Source organism: Carcharodon carcharias, chromosome 1 (assembly GCF_017639515.1).
Source record: "Carcharodon carcharias isolate sCarCar2 chromosome 1, sCarCar2.pri, whole genome shotgun sequence".
Lineage (NCBI taxonomy): Eukaryota > Metazoa > Chordata > Chondrichthyes > Lamniformes > Lamnidae > Carcharodon > Carcharodon carcharias.
In genome coordinates, this window is record NC_054467.1 from 189,751,595 (window position 1) to 189,770,837 (window position 19,243).

The 19,243-nt window shown below is 41.1% G+C and overlaps 1 protein-coding gene across 1 annotated transcript in view; it reads right to left on the bottom strand.

Moving 5' to 3' along the window:
• epg5 (ectopic P-granules autophagy protein 5 homolog (C. elegans)) overlaps positions 1-19,243 on the bottom strand; it is a 184,971-nt gene that overhangs the window by 64,170 nt on the left and 101,558 nt on the right. The window contains exons 22-27 of the mRNA XM_041187115.1: positions 16,788-16,954; positions 14,303-14,542; positions 10,567-10,690; positions 10,301-10,442; positions 8,745-8,916; positions 1,614-1,779 (exon numbers count right to left, since the gene is read on the bottom strand). Of these exons, the coding sequence (XP_041043049.1) occupies positions 1,614-1,779; positions 8,745-8,916; positions 10,301-10,442; positions 10,567-10,690; positions 14,303-14,542; positions 16,788-16,954 (1,011 nt within the window). The remainder of the gene's footprint in view (positions 1-1,613; positions 1,780-8,744; positions 8,917-10,300; positions 10,443-10,566; positions 10,691-14,302; positions 14,543-16,787; positions 16,955-19,243) is intronic.

The following is a 19,243-nucleotide window of genomic DNA, read 5'->3' on the forward strand; positions in this document are numbered from 1 at the left end:
CTCAGTTCCAGGACATCACTGCAGGAGTTCCTCAGGGTAGTCTCCTCAGCCCAACCATCTTCAGCTGCTTCATCAATGAGGTCAGAAGTGGGGATGTTCGCTGGTGACTGCACCATTCACGACGACTCAGATACTGAAGCAGTCCATGTCCAAATGCAGCAAGATCTGGACAATATCCAGGCTTGGGTTGACAAGTGGCAAGGAGCATTCGTGCCAATGAGTGTCAGGCAATGACCATCTCCAACAAGAGAGAATCCAACCATCACCCCTTGATGCTCAATGGCATTACCATCACTGAATTCCCCACTATCAACATCCTGGGGGGGTGGGGGGGGGGGGGGGTGTTACCATTGACTAGAAACTAAATGGACTAGTCATATAAATACTGTGGCTACAAGAGCAGGTCAGAGGCTAGGAATCATGCGAAGAGTAACTCATCTCCTGACTCTCCAAAGCCTGTCCATCATCCACAAGGCAGGAATGTGATGGAATACTCTCCACTTACCTGGATGAGTGCACCTCCCACAACACTCAAAAGCTTGACACCATCCAGGACAAAGCAGCCCACTTGATTGGCACCACATTCACAAACACTCACTCCCTTCACCACCAACGCACAGTAGCAGCAGTGTACACCATCTCCAAGATGTACTGCTGGAATTCACCAATGCTCCTTTGACAGCACCTTCCAAACCCACGACCACTAACATCTAGAAGGACAAGGGCAGCAGATAGATGGGCATACCACCATCTGGAAGTTCCCTTCCAAGTCACTCACCATCCTAACTTGGAAACATATCACTGTTCCTTCACTGTTGCTGGTTTAAAATCCTGGAACTCCCTTCCTAACAGCACTGTGGGTGTACCTACACCACATGGACTGGGGTGGAGTTGTAATTAAAACTTATGCACAGCTACGTTGGAATTTCTTACTTGATAGTGCCATAAGAGTTAAGAAAGTTATCAATCATTGAGCTGAACACAGACCTCAAAGGGTGCGCCTTCAGCTCGTGACATCAAAATGGAGCAAGCACTGCATCGCTTGGCCTCTTCACTGACTTCACCGTTGGACTCACGCAGCAGCTGGGAACGCAAGTTCCCATTGCAGCCTACTGCTAGAGTGGGATCGTAGTTCATGTAGTCAGTGGAAAATGCCTCCGTTTCATCACTGATCTCAAGATCTGGACCATTGTTTTATAAGGTGCTTTGGAGAAGCCGGAGCTAATGAAAGGCACTATATAAAAGTTTGTTTATTATTTATTTCTTAACAGCAGTAAAATTCCCATCAAAGATACTTAATTGGTTATGAAGTGCTTTGGGATGTCCTGAGGATGTGAAAGGCACTATATAATTTTAAGTTTTTTTTATGAACCCATCACCTTCAGCTGAATGTCTTCTATGATGCAACTACCACTATAAAGGTCACTATAAATCCCCAGTCGATTTAGCAGTCTTAAGTGATAACAATTGAGTATCTATCCACTCACTGCACCATTATTGATTAGGTCCATTTTTCTCAATGTTCTTAAGGCATCGAACTAATGATCAAGCTATGTTTAATTTTACATTTTAGTTGCTTTATGTAGCAAACACATGGGGAAATAATTACCAACCTTTACAGAGATTTTTGCTGCTCCTTGGCATACATGATTTGAAGAGCTACCTTGACATTCTAGTTTCATTGTGATTTGCTCCTCCCGATTGCTGTACAATTTCGGTAGCGTGTCCAAAAGCTCACTGTCTAGTGCTATTTGCTGGGACTCCCATTGGGCTGCAATTCTGAAGAACGAAAAAGGTTATTCTGCTTCTCTCCATGATTCATGAAACACCTTAAGTCACTTCTAACAATATGTTGTCTTGCCTTTACATACAACAAATTCACGGTTAAAAAATAAATAGCACTAATAAGTGAGAATATGTGGCCAGTGTTGGAAGTATTAAGCCAAAAGATGGAATTATAGTTTAAAAGATACATCAAGGAGAGAACAGTATGAAATATCAGAAACAAACATCACCCTGGTGAATTATAAACCAATCTGTCATTGTTTATAAATCACATGTTCCCAGATATATTGTAACGTGGTTTCAGCCACCACTTGAAAGCTTGTCCCTTCAAGATGCTCACAGATACAGAACTCATAAGGTGGTAGAATCCTTTGATATTTTTCAACTGCTCCATATGTGCCATAATAATGTACCTTTTTGATATCATCACTGAAGTGTTCTTTTCACTATCAATTTGAACAACATAGGACTGAAGTAGATCATTTAGCCCCTCGGGCTTGTTCTGCCATTTAATGAGATCATGGCTGACCTGAGGCCTAACTCCATATACCCACCTTTGCCCTATATCCCTTAATATCTTTGATTAGCAGAAATCTTTCAATTTCAGATTTAGAACTGACAATTGACCCAGAATGGACTGCCAATTGGAAAAGGGAGCTCAAACTTCTACCACACTGCGTAGAAGCATTTCCTAACTTCACTCCTGAAAGGCCTGGCTTTAGCTTTTAGGCTGTTTTCTGGTCCTAGAATACAACCATAGTATGTGTAATCTTTCATTGTGACTTAACCCTTGGAATCCAGATATTACTCTAGTAAATTAATGCTGCACTCCTTCCAGGCTAATATATCCTTATTAAAAAGTGTGGTGCCCAGTACTGCAGTTGTGGTAGTCTAACCAGGGCTTGTTTGACTGCAGCATGAATTCTAACCTGGTGTACTCTAGTCCTCTAGATATCAAGACCAGCATTCTTTTAGCCTTTTGATTATTTTTTGTTCCTTCTCATAACATTTTAGTGATTTAAGTACAACTCTGTTTGGGCTTACTAGCTTTTCACCATTTAAAAAGCATTCTGATCTAGATTTTTAAGATGCAAAGTGGATGATCTTGCTTATATTGAAATCCATTTGGCAAGGTTTTGGCCTTTCACATAATCTGTCAATATCTGTTTGTAATTTTACCCTTCCATTTACACTGCTTACAATACCACCATCTTTGTGTCATCAGTAAACTTGGATATGAAGCTTTCTGTCCCATCAGCTAAGCTGTTAATAAATACTGTTAATCATTGAGGCCCCAACACAGATCTCAATGGATGTCACTAGTCATATCTTGCCAGAAAGTACCTACCTTTATATTGACTCACTATCTGCTTCCGCTCAGCCAATCTCTCAGGCAGGTCAATAATTTGCCTTCAATTCTATAAGCTTCAACTTTAGCTAACAACCTTTTATTTGAGAGACTTTATTGAATGCCCAGCTCATGTAAATAACATCCATAGCCATTTACCTGTTCACTATTTTAGTCACCTCTTCAAAAAAAATCAGTTTGATCAGGCATGACCTACCCTTTACAAATCCAAGCTGGCTCCCTCTGATCAACTGAACATTCTTAAAGGTTCAGTTACACTACCTGTAATTATATGCTAGTAATTTACCAAAAAAAAATGTTGGACTAACTGATCTACAATTTCGTCTCTCAGCTTTCTTAAATAGCAGAGTGACAGTTTCCAATCCAAAGCAACGGTTTATTGTCAAATTTATCTCAATTTAAGAAAAAAATTTCAGAATCTACCAATGGAGTAGGAGTGAGGGCTTTAGATTTCTGAGTCATTGGGACTGGCTCTGGGGTAGGTGAGACCTGTACAAGGACGGATTACACTTTAACAGGACTGGGACTAGTATCTGCACGGGGTGGTTTGCTAGTGCTGTTGGTGAGGATTTAAACTAGATTGGCAGAGGGATGGGAGCCTGAGGGGAAATTCAGTGTGCAGAGGAGAAAAACTGGCAATGGGAAGTAGTGGTGTATCAACTGATAACGAGGATATATCAGAGAGTTGCATCAAGGCAGATAGAAAGCTTGGAGAGTTTGACAGGATTAGAGTAGACAACAGTATGTCATTAGATGGGGTCAGAATAAGCGGGAAAGTAAAAAAACCTAAATCAGGGCTAATGTACATGTATGTGACTGCATGGAGTGTGATTAATAAGTTTGGTGAACTGCAGGCACAGGTTGACAAATGGAATTATGATATTATTGCTATAACAGAGACCTGGCTCGAAGGGCAGGACTGGGCGGTAAATATTCCAGGGTACAAGATGTTTAGGAGACACAGGAAAGGGAAAAAAGTGGGGGGCTGGGGCGGGGGTGTAGTGGCAATATTGGCTAAAGGAGGCATTACAGTATTGGAGCGAGAGGATGTTCCAGAGGGCTCAAGGGCAGAATCTCTCTGGCTAGAGGAAAGGAATGGGAAACATTGATTGGTGCAGTATATAGACCACCAACTAATGGAAGAAATTTGGAGAAACAAATTTGCAAAGAAATTACAGAGAGGTGCAAGAGTTATAGAGTAATCATAATGGGGTTTCAATTATCCAAATATAGACTGGGATAGGAATAGTACAAAAGAAACGAGAGTGCTTGGAATATGTTCAAGATAATTTTCTGCAGCAGCGTGTTTCCAGTCCAACGAGAGGACATGCAATTTTGGACCTTGTTCCGGGGAATGAGTTGGCCCAAGTGGATCAAATATCAGTGGGAGAGCCTCTAGGGGACAGTGACCATTGTATCATTAGGTTTAGGTTGATCATGGAAAAGGACAGAGAACAATCCAGAGCAGGGATAATTAATTGGGGGAAAGCCAACTTCAGTGGAATGGGAATGCATCTGAATCGAGTGAGTTGGAATTAAGTGTTGGCAGAAAAGATGGTAGCTGAACAATGGGCCACCTTGAAAGAAAAAGTATTGCAGGCAATGTAAAGGTATATTCCCTTGAAAGGGAACGGTAGGGCAAATAAATCCAGAGCACCCTGGATGACGAGAGAGATCGAGGTAAAGATGAAAAGGAAGAAGTGAGCGAATGACAGATGTCAGGTAGAAAATACAATGGAGAATCAGGCTGAACATAGAAGGGCCAGAGGGGAAGCAAAGTAACTAATAGGAAAAGCAAGGAGGGAGCATGAAAACAGGCTGGCAATGAACATAAAAGGGAATCCCAAAGTCTTCTATAAGCATGTAAATAATAAGGGTGGTAAAATGTAGAGTAGGGTTGATTAGGGACAAAGAAAAAGGGGACTTGCATGTGGAGGCTGGAGAAATAGCGAAGGTGTTCAATGAGTATTTTGCATCCGTCTTTACAAAGGAAGAACTTGCTACCCAGGCAGAGGTGAGAGGGGAGGTAACTGGTACAATAGAAGCACTTACAATCGAGAAGGAAGTGGTGTTGGAAAGGCTATCTTTACTTAAAATGGATAAAGTACCAGGATTGGTAAGATGCATCCAAGCGTACTGAGGGAAGTGAGAGTGGAAATTGCAGGGGCACTAGTGATAAACTTCCAGTCTTCCTTAGATATAGGGAAGGTGCCAGAGGACTAGAGAATTGGGAATGTTACACCCTTGTTCAAAAAGTGGTGCAAGGGTAAAGCTGGCAATGACAGGCCAATCAGTTTGACCTCAGTGGTAGGGAAACTTGTGGAAACCACAGTACGGGATAAAATCAATAATCACTTAGACAAGTGCAGGATAATTAAGGAAAGCCAGCATGGATTCATCAAGGGAAAATCATGTTTAACTAATTTGTTGGAATTTTTTGAGGGGGTAACAGAGAAGGTTGATAAAAGAAAAACTGTTGATGTGGTGTATATGGATTTTCAAAAGGTATTTGATACAGTGCCACACAGCAAACTTGAGAGCAAAATTCTAGGTCATGGAATAAAAGGGAAAGTAGGCACTTGGATAAGAAATTGGCTGAGTGACAGGGAGCAGAGAGTAGTGATAAATGGTTGTTTTTCAGATTGGAGGAAGGTTTGCAGTAGAGTTCCTCAGGCGTCAGTGTTGGGACCTTTGCTGTTCCTGATACATATTAAGGAGCTAGACCGCGGCGCGCAGGGCATGATTTCAAAACTTGGAGATGATACGAAAATGTAATCAACTGTGATGGGTTTAGTCGTGGACTTCAAAAGGACATAGGCACATTGGTGGATTGGGCAGACAAATTGCAGATGAAGTTCAATGCAGGGAAGTGTGAGATGATTCATTTTGACTGAATATAGAAAGACTATAGAAAGCCTAGAGAAGTATAGAAAGTACAGGGGTGAAGTAAAAATGGAAATTAGGAAAGCAAGGAGGGGATACAAAAAATATTGGCAGGTAAAATCAAAGAAAACCCAAAAATGTTTTACCAGTACATTAAAAGCAACAGAATAACTAAGGAAAGGGTATGGCCTATCAGAGATGTATGTGGTAACTTGTGCATTGACGCTGAAAATGTGGGCAGGGTTCCCAATGAGTACTGTGTCTTCATCTTCACTAAAGAGAGGGATGATGCAGATATTCTAGTTAATGAGGAAAGTATGAAATATTAGATACAATAAGCATAGTGAGCGAAGAAATACCGGAGCGACTACATGCTTGAAGATGGATAAGTCACCAGGGCCGGATGGACTGTATCCCAGGCTGTTAAAGGAAGCCAGGGAGGAAATAACGGATGCTCTGAGGATCATCTTCCAATCCTCACTAGGTACAGGCGAGGTACCAGAGGATTGGAGGTCTACAAATGTTGTAACATTATTTAAAACAGGTGCAAGGGATTTGCCAGAAAATTATAGACTGGTCAGTCTGACTTCAGTGGTGAGCATATATTGGAATTAATTCTTAGAGGCAGGATAAACTGTCATTCAGAAAGGCACAGGTTGATCAGAGACAGTGAGCATGGTTCTGTTAGGTGTCTCACTAACTTAAACAGAATTTTTTGAGGAAGTAACAAGGAAGATTGATGAAGGTAGTGCAATGGATGTTCTCTACATGGATTTTTGTAAGGCATTTGACAAGGTCTCACATGGGAGCCTGGTCAGAAAAGTAAGATTCCGCAGGATACAGGAGAAGGTGGCAAGTTGGATCCAAAATTGGCTCAGTGAGAAGAAACAAAGGGTAATGGTCGATGGATATTTTTGAAAATGGGAAAATGGTTTCCAGTGGTGTTCCACAGGGCAGTGTTGGGGCCCTTGTTGTTTGTTGTATATATCAGTGATTTGGTCATTAATGTGGGAGGTATGATTGGGAAATTTGCAGACTGCACAAAAATAGGCTGTGTAGTTGATAGTGAAGAAGATTGCTGTTCGTTGAGCGGGCAGAAAAGTGGCAAGTGGAATTCAATCCAGAAAAGTGAGGGGCAATGCATTTGGGGAGGGCAAACAAAGCAAGGGAATACCCAATAAACGGGAGGATATTGACAGGGGTTGAGGAAGTGAGAGACCTTGGAGTGCATGTCCACAAGTCCCTGAAGGAGTCAGGGCAGGTGGACAAGGTGATAAGGAATGCTTTCCTTTATTGGACCAAGTATTGAATACAAAAGCAGGGATGTAATGAAAGAACTGTATAAAATGCTGGTTAGGCCACAGCTGGAATTTTGTGTACAATTCTGGTCACCACATTACAGGAAGGACATAATTGCTTTGGAGTGAGTACAGAGAAGATTTACAAGAATGCTGCCAGGGCTTGAAAACTGTAGCTATGAGAAAAGATTGGATAGGCTACGATTGTTTTCCTTAGAACAGATGAGGCTGAGGGATGACTGAATTGAGGTGCACAAAATTATGAAGGGTCTAGATAGAAGGATATTTGGGGCATAAGGAAAACATTTTCACTTAGAGGGTGGTAGGCATCTGGAATTCACTGCCTAAATCGGTGGTTTAGGCTGAAATGCTCAACTCATTTAAAAGGTACTTGGATCTGCATCTGAAGCACTGTAACCTGCAAGGCTACAGACCAGGTGCTGGAAAAAATGAGTGGCTAGTTTCTTTTTCATCTTTATCTGGCCAGCACAAACATGGCCGAATGGCCTCTTTCTGTGCCGTAACTTTCCTGTGGTTCTAGGAAAGTTATGGTGAGACAGTATAAAATAAAGGGACAGCCTCGAAAGGAGATGCAGGAACAGAGGGACCTCGGTCATTGAAGATGGCAGGGCATGTTGAGAGAGCAGTTAATAAAACATCTTAGGTTTTATTAATAGGGGCATTGAGTACAAGAGTAAGGAGATCATGTTGAACTTGCATAAGACACTAGTTAGGCCCCATCTGGAGGACTATGCCCAATTCTGGGTGCCATACTTGAGGAAGGGTGCAAAGGCATTGGAGAGAGTACAGAGGAGATTCACAAGAATGATTCCCAGGATGAAGAACTATAGCTATGAGGATAGATTGGAGAGCTTGGGACTGTTTTCCTTGGAGGAAAGAAGGCTAAGAGGAGACTTGGTAGAGGTATTCAAGATCCTGAGGGGTGTGGACAGGGTAAATAGTGAGAAACAAGTTCTAGATGTTCGTGAGTGGGAAGAGGGCACAGATTCAAAATAATTGGCAAGAGGAGTAAATGTGATGTGAGAAAAAAATTTTTCCACCCAGAGGGTGGTTGGAGTCTGGAACAAACTTCCTGAGAGGGTGGTGGAAGCAGGTTTGATCGAGGTATTCAAAAGAGAATTGGATTGCTAGAATGAGAGAATGTGCAAGGTCATTGGGATAAGGCAGGGAGCGGGACCAGGTGCTATGCTCTTTCAGGGAGCCAGTGTTGATTCAATGGGCTGAATGGCCTCCTCGCACTGTAAAGATATTGTGATAAGCATTCACATTATTTTGAACTGAGTTTTCCAAGTTCCAAAGATCTTTTACTTTTCATTCAAATATGTTAACCTTAAAAAGGTCCTTTTATCAAGTAAGCGAAAGGCTAATTGAAGTTGCTAGTTACTTACTTTGCCTGCTGTCGTAAGATGTTTAGATTTTGCTGAATAAGTTCGATTGCCACTATTTTGTTTGACAGACTAGTTCCGACAATCTCTGGGACAGGAGCTTTCATATACTGTAGGGACACAGTAGGTACAGGGGTATCACAGGTCTTCAGGTTGCTGAAAATTCTTTCTTTTGCTAAAATGGAAAGAAAAACTACTATAAGTATTTGGGGGAAAAAAACTACAGCAGACCATACAATCACTGGTGCCATTATTTGCTACAATTTTGTGAATTATGGTAGAGTCTTCAAATTTTAACTCCCTGCATGAAAACCAGGTTGTGGAAACACGTTCTGGGAGGCTTCTTAGTCAAGCAAAACAAACTTTATTTACCCGAGAGCTTCTGTGGCTGCTTGTATCTAGCCAGCCCCTCATACAACCATTTCCTAGGAATTTCATCCCCTCGAATTTATTCCCCCATGCTAGCTATACATTGCTTGAACAAATCACGTGACCTCTACTCAGTCGAACTGATCTTAAAGTGGCAGTCATCATACAGATCTTAGCAGTTTTTTTTAAAGAGTTGGTGCTAATTCTGGAATCAAATTCCACTACTTGGTGCCCAACTTTCTCCTGCACTGTCGAATAACATGATTTCCATCATAGAAGAATGACAGAAATACAGCTTCTCATTGTATTGCACATGCACCATCATATTTTCCATACCAACCTTTCATTAACTGTACATACTTTACATTCCTTAACACTGTTATCCTAGGCCCAACCATCTTCAGCTGCTTCATCAATGACCTTCCCTTTAGTTAGCTATTAATTGCACAAAATTCAGTACCGTTTGCAACTCCTCAGATCTCCCCTTGACATTCGATGACACTGCCATCATTGAATCCTCCACCATCAACATCCTGGAGGTTATCACTGACCATAAACTGTGAAATAAATACTGTGGCTACAACAGCAGGTTAGAGGGGGAATTCTACAGTGAGTAACTCACCTCCTGACTCCCTAAAGTCTGTCCACCAACTAAAAGGCACAAGTCAGGAGTGAGATGGAATACTCTCCATTTGCCTGGGTGAGTGCAGCTCCAACAATACTCAAGAAGTTGGACACCATCCAAGACAAAGTAGCCCTCTTGATTGGCACGCCATCCACTACCTTAATCATTCACCCCCTTCACCACCGATACACAGTGGCGGCAGTGTGTACCATCTACAAGATGCACTGCAGAAACTCACCAAGGCTCCTTCAACAGCATCTTCCAAACCTGCACCATCTACCACCCAGAAGGACAAGGGCAGCAGACGCATGGGAATGCCACCGCTTATAAGTTCCATCCTGACTTGAAACTACATTGCTGTTCCTTCACTGTCATTGGGTCAAAATCCTGGAACTCCCTTCCTAACAGCACTGTAGGTCTACCTACATCACATGGGCTGCAGTAGTTTAAGGCAATGGCTCACCATCACCTTCTCAAGGGCAATAAATGCTGGCCTAGCCAGTGACACCCGCAGCCCGTGAAAGAATAAGAAAAAAATCTGAACATAGGACTTTCAAACACTTGCCTGAAAGTGGATCAAAAAGATTATTAAAACTTGATGCACGATATGTTGCAGAAGGCTCATAGTGGAGCTGGGTCCAGAGGTTCAACATCTCATGGAACTCATGCTTAATACGCTCATTATCAACATATTCAGTCCAAAGATCCTAGATAAACAGAAAACAGTTAGGTTCAAGTCTTGTAACATTTGCATTCAATTAGCCTCATTTTATTTCATGTCCCCTATTTAGTGATTTCATTGGATTAAAGCATGATAAGCAGGAAGATTACCTGCTGGTTCTGCATAACCTTTGCCAACCTATGCGTATCATACTGCACAGGTAGAGAAGGTAGATAAAGATCAGTCTTTTGTAGATTCTTATCCTCCAGCCAAAAGGCAAAAACATGGAAAAGCCTATTAAAAGGATAAACATGCATTTATGTAGTATCTTCTGTTCCAGGACAAAATGCTTCATACAATGAATTGATTTTGATTCACAGTAAATGTCATCAAGTAGGTAACCACAACAGTATCTCTGTATCAGCAACAATCCACAAATAGCAGAGAGGTAAAATTACCAGGTAATCTCTCACTGATGTTAAATAGCAAGAAATCAACATTATTTGAATGTTAGAACACAGGCACAAGAATGGGCCTTTAGTCCCTTCAGCCTGTTCAATGGCTGATCAGTGACCTAACTCCATACACCTATATATTTTGCCACATATCCCTTAAAACTTTTAATTAGCAATGGTCTATCAATTCCAGATTTAAAATCTAGCATCAATTGCTGTTTGTGGATGAGTGTTCAAACTGTTGTGCCCATAAGTGTTTCCTAATCCTACTCCTGAACAGCCTGGCTCTAATTTTTAAGAATATGTCACCTAGTCTTAGACTTCCCAACCAGTGAAATAGAAGACATTCTAAGTTCAAAACATCTGAAAATTAATATTTAAGCATCTGGTTTCTACATTGTCATAATAGACTGTTTACAGTATTTGCCGGACCATAAGATGTGTCAGGATTTCAAAAATAAAAAATTTCAGTGCATACAGGTATGTGCCATCACAGAATAAAAATAACAATGCATCACAAAGGTTAACTATTAACATTTACCATTAGGGAACAGAGACAACAAAGCAGCCAGAAATTTCTCCAATCGTAGAAGCCCAAAAATTCCTCATCACTGCTGTCACAGTCATCATCACTGGTGCCTTGTGAACTGTCACTTTCTTCAAGTAGCACGTCATCTTCACTGCTACCTAGGGCATTGTTGTTGTTACATTTCTTGAATGACTTCACAATTGTCTAATGTTTCATTATTCGCCACAAATTTCTCACTGACTCTCACACCTGAGAAGTGATAGGCTGCTTCATTCACCCTGTTTGTGTCAAGTCGTGATTTGAAGCCTCCACCCATTCAATCCCCAAATGTATGAATGCTTAAAATGGCTTGTTTATCATAAAAGGAATGATTGACTGCCTGGAATCACAGCAAGCTGCTTCTTCAATTTCACAATCCTCTTCAGTTATATTATTTTTCATTGGTTCATGGGATGCGGGCATGTTGGCCTAGCCCTAATTATCCTCGAGGTGGTGGTGCTGAGCTGACTTCTTAAACTGCTGCAGTCCATGTATTGTAGGAACACTCAGAGCCGTTAGGAAGGATATCCAGGATGTTGACCCAGCAACAGTGAAGGAACGGTGATATAGTTCCAAGTGAGAATGGTGCGTGACTTGGAGAGGAACTTGCAGGTAGTGGTGTTCCCATGCACCTGCTGCCTTGGAACATATGTGCCCAGAACTTATTACACACTGATAGGGTTGGGATTTTTTAAGGGAAGTGGCCACCTGGACGCTTTGATCGCACTCTTTTGGGCCACAACTACATCCCTTCTTCATTCAGCCATCCCTCAGGATGAACACAAACAAGAACTCTGTGTAATTTCAATATTTGGTGCCATTTTGTTTAACAGATAAGTAATGGTGGCAGGTTTTTTGCCGTCAGAACATACCAAAACAACAGTGCAGTAGATCTTCTCATGGCCAATTTTTAAAAATTATTATTTGTGGTTTTAATGTCCAAGGTCTTGTTCAATGGAATTTCAAAAGTTAAGAGAATCTTGTCTATTGGTCTAAGTTCAAAACACCATTTTTCTTTCCATTAATCACGAACCCCTGAATTCCAAGTTACTTTGCTTCACCTGGCATCTTCTGTGCTACCCTGGTTCAATAAGTATCCTCAGCCCGTGCCTTTTCAGAAATCTGTAGCAGTAAGACATTGATCTGTCAAAATCAGCAATGCCGCTTGCTACTGCTACTCTTCTTGCTTCACATACAATCATTTTGGAATAAACAGAAATCGCCATTTTGCCTGTGGTCTGATTTTTCACCTCTTCTCCGATTTTGTAGCATACCTTTGAAAAGTGCGCTGGCAGTTTTCTATTTTCATTAGGTTTTCTTCTTGCTACTTCCATTCTTGCACAATTTTCTCAGGTGAAAGAGAAAATCTTTCAGCCACTATTTCCATGCTCTTTGGCATACCTTAACACTTCAAGTTTGAATCCTATGGCATAGGCAAACCTTATGTGTTTTGCACTCATTGGGTTTGCGGCAACTACTGGTATGTGTGCATAATTGCAAAATATGTGCTAATTATCTGTGCAAAATGGTGTTGTTTGAACCATAAGGTCCATAACAATTTTAGGCAACTTTCATTTCAGAAAAAAATGCATCATTTGGTCTGGCAAATACAGTAACTGAAATTTCTTTAGTAGAAAAATGACTTCACATTATCAGAGGTAGACTATAGTGCCAAAAGATTTTAACATCCATAGGAAGGCAGAAATGGAAAAGGTCAGAGCAATGAAGGGCAGAATTTGAACTTAAAAAAACAGGAAGGCTTGGAGTGGGTGCGGGGTTGGGTAAATAAAGCAAAAAAAAAAAAATCTACATCCTGACCCAAATGTGCCTCCAACCTTCCCATTTCAGGTTTTAACAGAGGCTAGATAATGGACGGGCAACCAGCCTGATCCAAGGAGGCAGACTGCAACTTTAAATACGATAACGAGGCTGTGAGGCTCATTGTCATGCAGCTTTAGAAATTTAACAACTGACAGTTGGGTTTCCCCAAATGCTGGGTAACTTGGCAGTTTCCATGGGGTAAGAACATGGTGGATCGAGGAGGTAAGTGCCTTCACACCTATCTCCAGGTGCCTACCTCAGGAATCTCTGTTATCACTAACCACCTACCTCAATCCACTCACCTCCCCCACCATCCCGCCGCCCAAGCACGAGGCCTTTGATCTCCTACACACACTTTTACTAGGTCCCAATCCACCCACTATCACCATGCTCCCCCAAGGCCTCTGACAACCCCAAACCACTCCACCACCCCCCCAACTCCCCTAAGACCAGCCCCCAAAACGCCCTTGATTCCACTATCTTCCTTGCCTCCAATCAATACTCTTCCTGGCATGGGTTTAGCTACTCCTATGGGCTCCAGTGACAGACTCCCTGCCCAACGAAGTCCCAAGCTGTGATTCAAGCTGGGCCTCTGAGTGAGGAACCAATCCCAAATTGTGGGCTCCCCTCATCTTCTTTAAACATCTGCTCCCTGTGGGTCAGTAAAGTAATAATTCTGCACAATATCTCAATAATATGATAGAACAGCAGGGACATAACTACGAAAGACTGAAGTAATCAAATAATATGATGGTTCATAGCCTAAAGGAGAAAATACGGAGATGCAACAAACAAGCTAGTAAAACCAACTGTCCTCCTACCCACCCATTTTAATCTTCTACATTCTACATAAATATTCCCTTATTCAATATTAAATCTTGTCCAATACACACATTCAATCTTGGACTGTTATCCTCCCAGGATAAGTTTTGTCTTATGGGTTGTACCTCCGACCAGATGCATAAGAGTGATATTAGCTGTGGGGAGTACTTCCTATTTATTGTGCATGGTGACAAGAGGTACAAGTAGTAAACAAATTGCAGTAGTAAAATAATTTTATACCTGAGCAATTCTTTGTGCAGCTCTGGTGATGTCATGGATTCAGGCAGGTGACTTACAGTGTTCTCATTCAATGCTGAAGTGTCGTCAGGACGATCCATATTCTTCCGGATCTTTACTGCCTTACTTGCTATATGATGAAAATCTGCTATTTCAACAAGGCGCCTTTTCATTTCTTTCAGCAAGTTAGAGTGCGAAGTGCTACAGAAATATCGTTTTCCAATACAGCCACTTACAGGTAAACTGAAGCAAAAAAAACTGTTGTGAGGGACTTTATATATGTATATAGATATGCTGATTGCTTTTTATAAAATTTTAGAAAGAAAACAAAGGCCTTTAAAATGGCTGCAAATGTGTCTGCCTGTGGCCACTGAACAAAAGAAGCCATTTGGCAGTTTTAGGAAAACTCATACCTCATTGTCTCTGATGAGCAACGAACGACCCCCTGTGGGCTGTACAGCCCAACTTTAAAGAGATAAAAACAAAAAACTGCGGAAATCCAAAACAAAAACAGAATTACCTGGAAAAACTCAGCAGGTCTGGCAGCATCGGCGGAGAAGAAGAGAGTTGACGTTTCGAGTCCTCATGACCCTTCGACAGAACTGATTGAATATTAGAAGAGGGGTGAAATATAATGAGGACGCGAAACGTCAACTCTTTTCTTCTCCACCGATGCTGCCAGACCTGCTGAGTTTTTCCAGGTAATTCTGTTTTTCCAACTTTAAAGAGAGCTGTAAAAAGGCCATATGCATTTATAACCCAGGCTGGCCAGAAGGAGATGGATCAACTGCTAAAACAATGACCCCACAACTTTCCTTTCAATTCCTAATGACTGAGACATTTATCAGTCTTTGGAATCCAGACGATGGATACACATCCTTTGACAAAGATGGCGGAGAAGTGGAAGTCATGTAAAATGGGCCTCTGGCTTATGGAACAAGTAATGTTGCCTTGATGAACTGCATAGCTGAGTCTGCTGTTTCCCGTCTGACTAGCAGCCTCACAGATTATATTTTCTTTTATTTCAATTTCTGTGGCCTTTTAATTTGCTTTTATTCATCATTTCTACCATTTTATCTGCCTAGGTGGAATACATGGCCCGCATTTAAGCTGCTTCTGTTGGAAGTTCTGTGGCCTTTGCCTACAAGGCTGATTCATCTCTGCATGCCTATCTTATTGTATGAAATCAACACTGCCGGAAAAGTGAATTCTACATCATAGGTTTTCAGCTCGCCAGCCTCCATGAAGGAATACCTCATTGGCCTTTGATTCTGGAGTCTGGAACTCATGTGAACCAATATTTAGTTTCTCTGTGGTCTCTATACTATAAAACCTTTTCTCTACCCCTCTTAATGTCTGAGTTGTTGCAGCCCTCCTTTTACTCCTTGTTTGAATGCAATTAACGAATCCTTTTTTTGTTCATCTTATCTTGAGTTCGCTGTGGAGTTATTAATAGAAAATTGGATCACACAAAAACAGAGGAACTGGGAAATACACCACTGCTTATAAACAGGGAAACGAATCAAAACACCTTTCTATTTACAGACAGGTGGTTAGAGGAGAAATTAGTGCGAAATTAGTCCCCCTCCTCTCCATAACACGTGTATTTTCTTTCAATATTACAATTAAAATTACACTTACACATACATACTGTTTGTTCCAAAAGTGACAGATCTGTACTCAAGTACATTCCACCATTTCAATTCACATGATTTTTATATAAATATACAATTTATATTTTTTTAATATACAGAAATAAAAGAATTTCTAGCATTCTACAATCCCAATCAATTTATTTAACCTACACTGAAGTAATGATAAAATTGCAGAAATGACTAATAAAAACAGATTAAAAGGCCACAGAAATTGAAAAGAAAATATTATCTCTGGCACTTCACAAGTTTGTGCAGGATTTGCACTTCATTTGTTTTTATTCATTGCTAAGAAATGGGCAATCTGAAGCTGAAAAACAGGGATCAGGGGCACAATTCTAGGTATAGGAGACGGCAGCTGACTTCATTTTCTTTATAGTCAGGAATGGGTTTCAAAGAAAAGCTGCATGAACAGGCTTCTGGCAGGTGTAAAGTAGCCAAGACATTAAATGGAGGCAACAGGCTATTTGTATACATTTTTAACACGTTTAAAAATGCTTTAAAAATTCTAAAATAAATGAACAAGCAACAATTAAAAATGGAAAAGCAGTGTGTTTGTCAAGATTTCAGTGACTTTGCAACTCCATCACAACACTTACCATAAAATTAAACAGAACATGTTGGCATAGTAGTTTACAAAAGAAAATCCTGACAAACTAATCAAGTACAAATGTTGATAGCAAGAAATAAGCTCTGTAAACAGGAATGCGCACTTTATGCAATATTTTACATGAATATAGATCAAAAATAACCCATTTGATATTGAACAGGTCATCTGAAATGACATACCTGAAAAATCAGTAAGAAAAATAATTTTAATTAGTGTTGAAAGTTACCCAAACTCTGGCCCAGGCCGGTGAAGGTAGTGAAAGAAGAATTTCTGCCAGATGAGGGGGAGAAGCGGGTGATCTGCAGGAGTAGCTAAAGCCTGATGGGCCCAGCGATAGATCATAAGCCGCTGAATGGATGGCACAACTGGTAACTTTAAGTGGCTTTGGGCCTTCTGTGAATAAAATATATGAGGAATCACAGGTCAATTCTCCACTTTACTAAAACCTGGAAGCACAAATTGTTATGTTTAGGTGTTGTAAGTCACGTTAAAGTCAATGCAGAAGTCTGCTGCGGCAATTTCGTCACTTAATAAAATGAAAAATTAGAATAAAATGTGATACTACCAGAAAAATATTACACTAAAAAAAGTACTCACAGGTGGGATCCTTTTCGAGAAGTATTTCCCACATGTTGCTAGAATGGGATCAGCCTTTTGTACTGTTTGCTTGGGGTGGGTGGGGCAGGAATGGTGGGGAGGATTATCCATGAGCCTTCTAACTCAAAACCCTGCACATAGTGAATTTTGGAATATTTTGATCTAAAAGAGCTCGAGTATAAGAGTGAATTGCCATGCTCTACCATACAGAAACTGCTCTATCTCTGGGATTGAATATCGTACAGCTCTATCACAGGGATAGAGGAGTTTCTCTGCTGTTGTGGATGCTGAGAAAAGAGAGTTCCCTAACACTAAAGCTGGGACGTGTAGGTGGATTAGGAGGTGTGGTCAGTAAACAGGTGATCTGAAATTGTGGGGTCTCAAGATTGGGGTGGGGTGAAAGGAAGAGGAGAAGGAGAGGGTACAGAAATAGTGAGAATGGTTTCTCCTTTTACTGGTCCTTGGTTTCCCACTTATGCCAGCTCTTGGGTGGCTTCCTGGTTCTTGGAACTTGTCACAACAGGTGCTGGCATGAAGCCACAAATGATTCACAACTACAGGGACCCAATCTTTAAAGGTTGTTGTATTTGTCTTGTGTAGAAATTACATGCGCTCATTTGACATGGTGTACGCATGCCTAGTTTGTAGATTTTATTTTAGTAGGGTTTAGGGTGCATGCATAGCTTGATCATTTATTTTAAAGGCTTTTTACAAACAAATATTGTGCAACAAATCAACAAGGTCAAGTCGTCATTTTGTACTATTAGTATCAGGAATGAAGACACATTAATGTTGCTAACCTTTTACAACAAGCTAACTTAACATTGTATTGTGAAGTAGTCACCCACTAGCAACAGATATTAGAAGAGAGTACCTTAATTACCCTGTAATTGAAGGAAAATTAATCAAATAGTTTAGAGTCAAATTATATTTATTTCTGTATTTCCTACAAATATTCCTATGTTAGGATTAAAGTCTGAAAATTAAAATGCTGTAACAGCAGCCATGAAAAGGGAATCTAGACTATCCAGTATTGGCCCCTATCAAAAAACGCTGCCCTTGACTGGTTCAGTGCTGGCCTAAGGAATGGGGCACTTGTGAAGTATTAAGATAACGAATATATCTAGAAATAATCCATTGATTTATGTTTAAGGCAATGTGCGCTAATGGCTACATCCAATAAAATTAACCCTTACAACATTATTGACCAATTAGCTGTTAGCAACAACTGTGGGCTAAGGTGAGCTGATGCCAGAATTAGGAATAAAAGGGGGTGTTGGGAGGGTGCTTACTCCATGTCAAATAACATGTGACACATCAGCTCATGTGATTTCTTTGTGTACAAAGTGTTTGATTGATCAACAGATCTTGGGGGCAAAGGGAGTTCCTGTCAGTGCAAGGGTTGGTCGTGAAGCACTGGTCCCAGAGACAGGGGCAGAACTCCTATCAGCTTGGACACCGGGCAGTGAAGTCTTTCCTTCCAAGACAGAACAATCTAGTGACAAGTAACTTGCCTCCTGACTTTCCCAAAGCCTGTTCACCATCTACAAGGTAGAAGTCAGGAGTGTGATGGAATACTCTCCACTTGACTGGACGACTGCAGCTCCAACAGCACTCAAGAAGCTCGACACCGTCCAGGACAAAGCAACCCACTTGATTGGCATCCCATCAACAAACATTCATTCCCTCCACCACTGACGTAGAGTAGCAGCAGTGTGCGCCATCTACAAAATGCATTGTAGGAACTCACCAAGGTTCCTTAGATAACATCTTCCAAGCCCACGACTGCTAGCATCTAGAAGGCGCAGCAGATGCATGGGAAAACCACCAACTGGAAGTTCCACTCAAAGTCACAGGACATGCTGACTTGGAAATATATTGTCGTTCCTTCACTGTCACTGGATCAAAATCCTGGAATTCCCTCTCCAACAGCACTGTTGGTATACCTACACCACATGGACTGCAGCGGTTCAAGAAGGCAACTCACCACCACGTTCTCAAGGGAAATTAGGGATGGGCAATAAATGCTGGCTTAACCAGTGACGCCCACATCCCAGGAATTAAAAACAGAGGCAGAATTCCTGT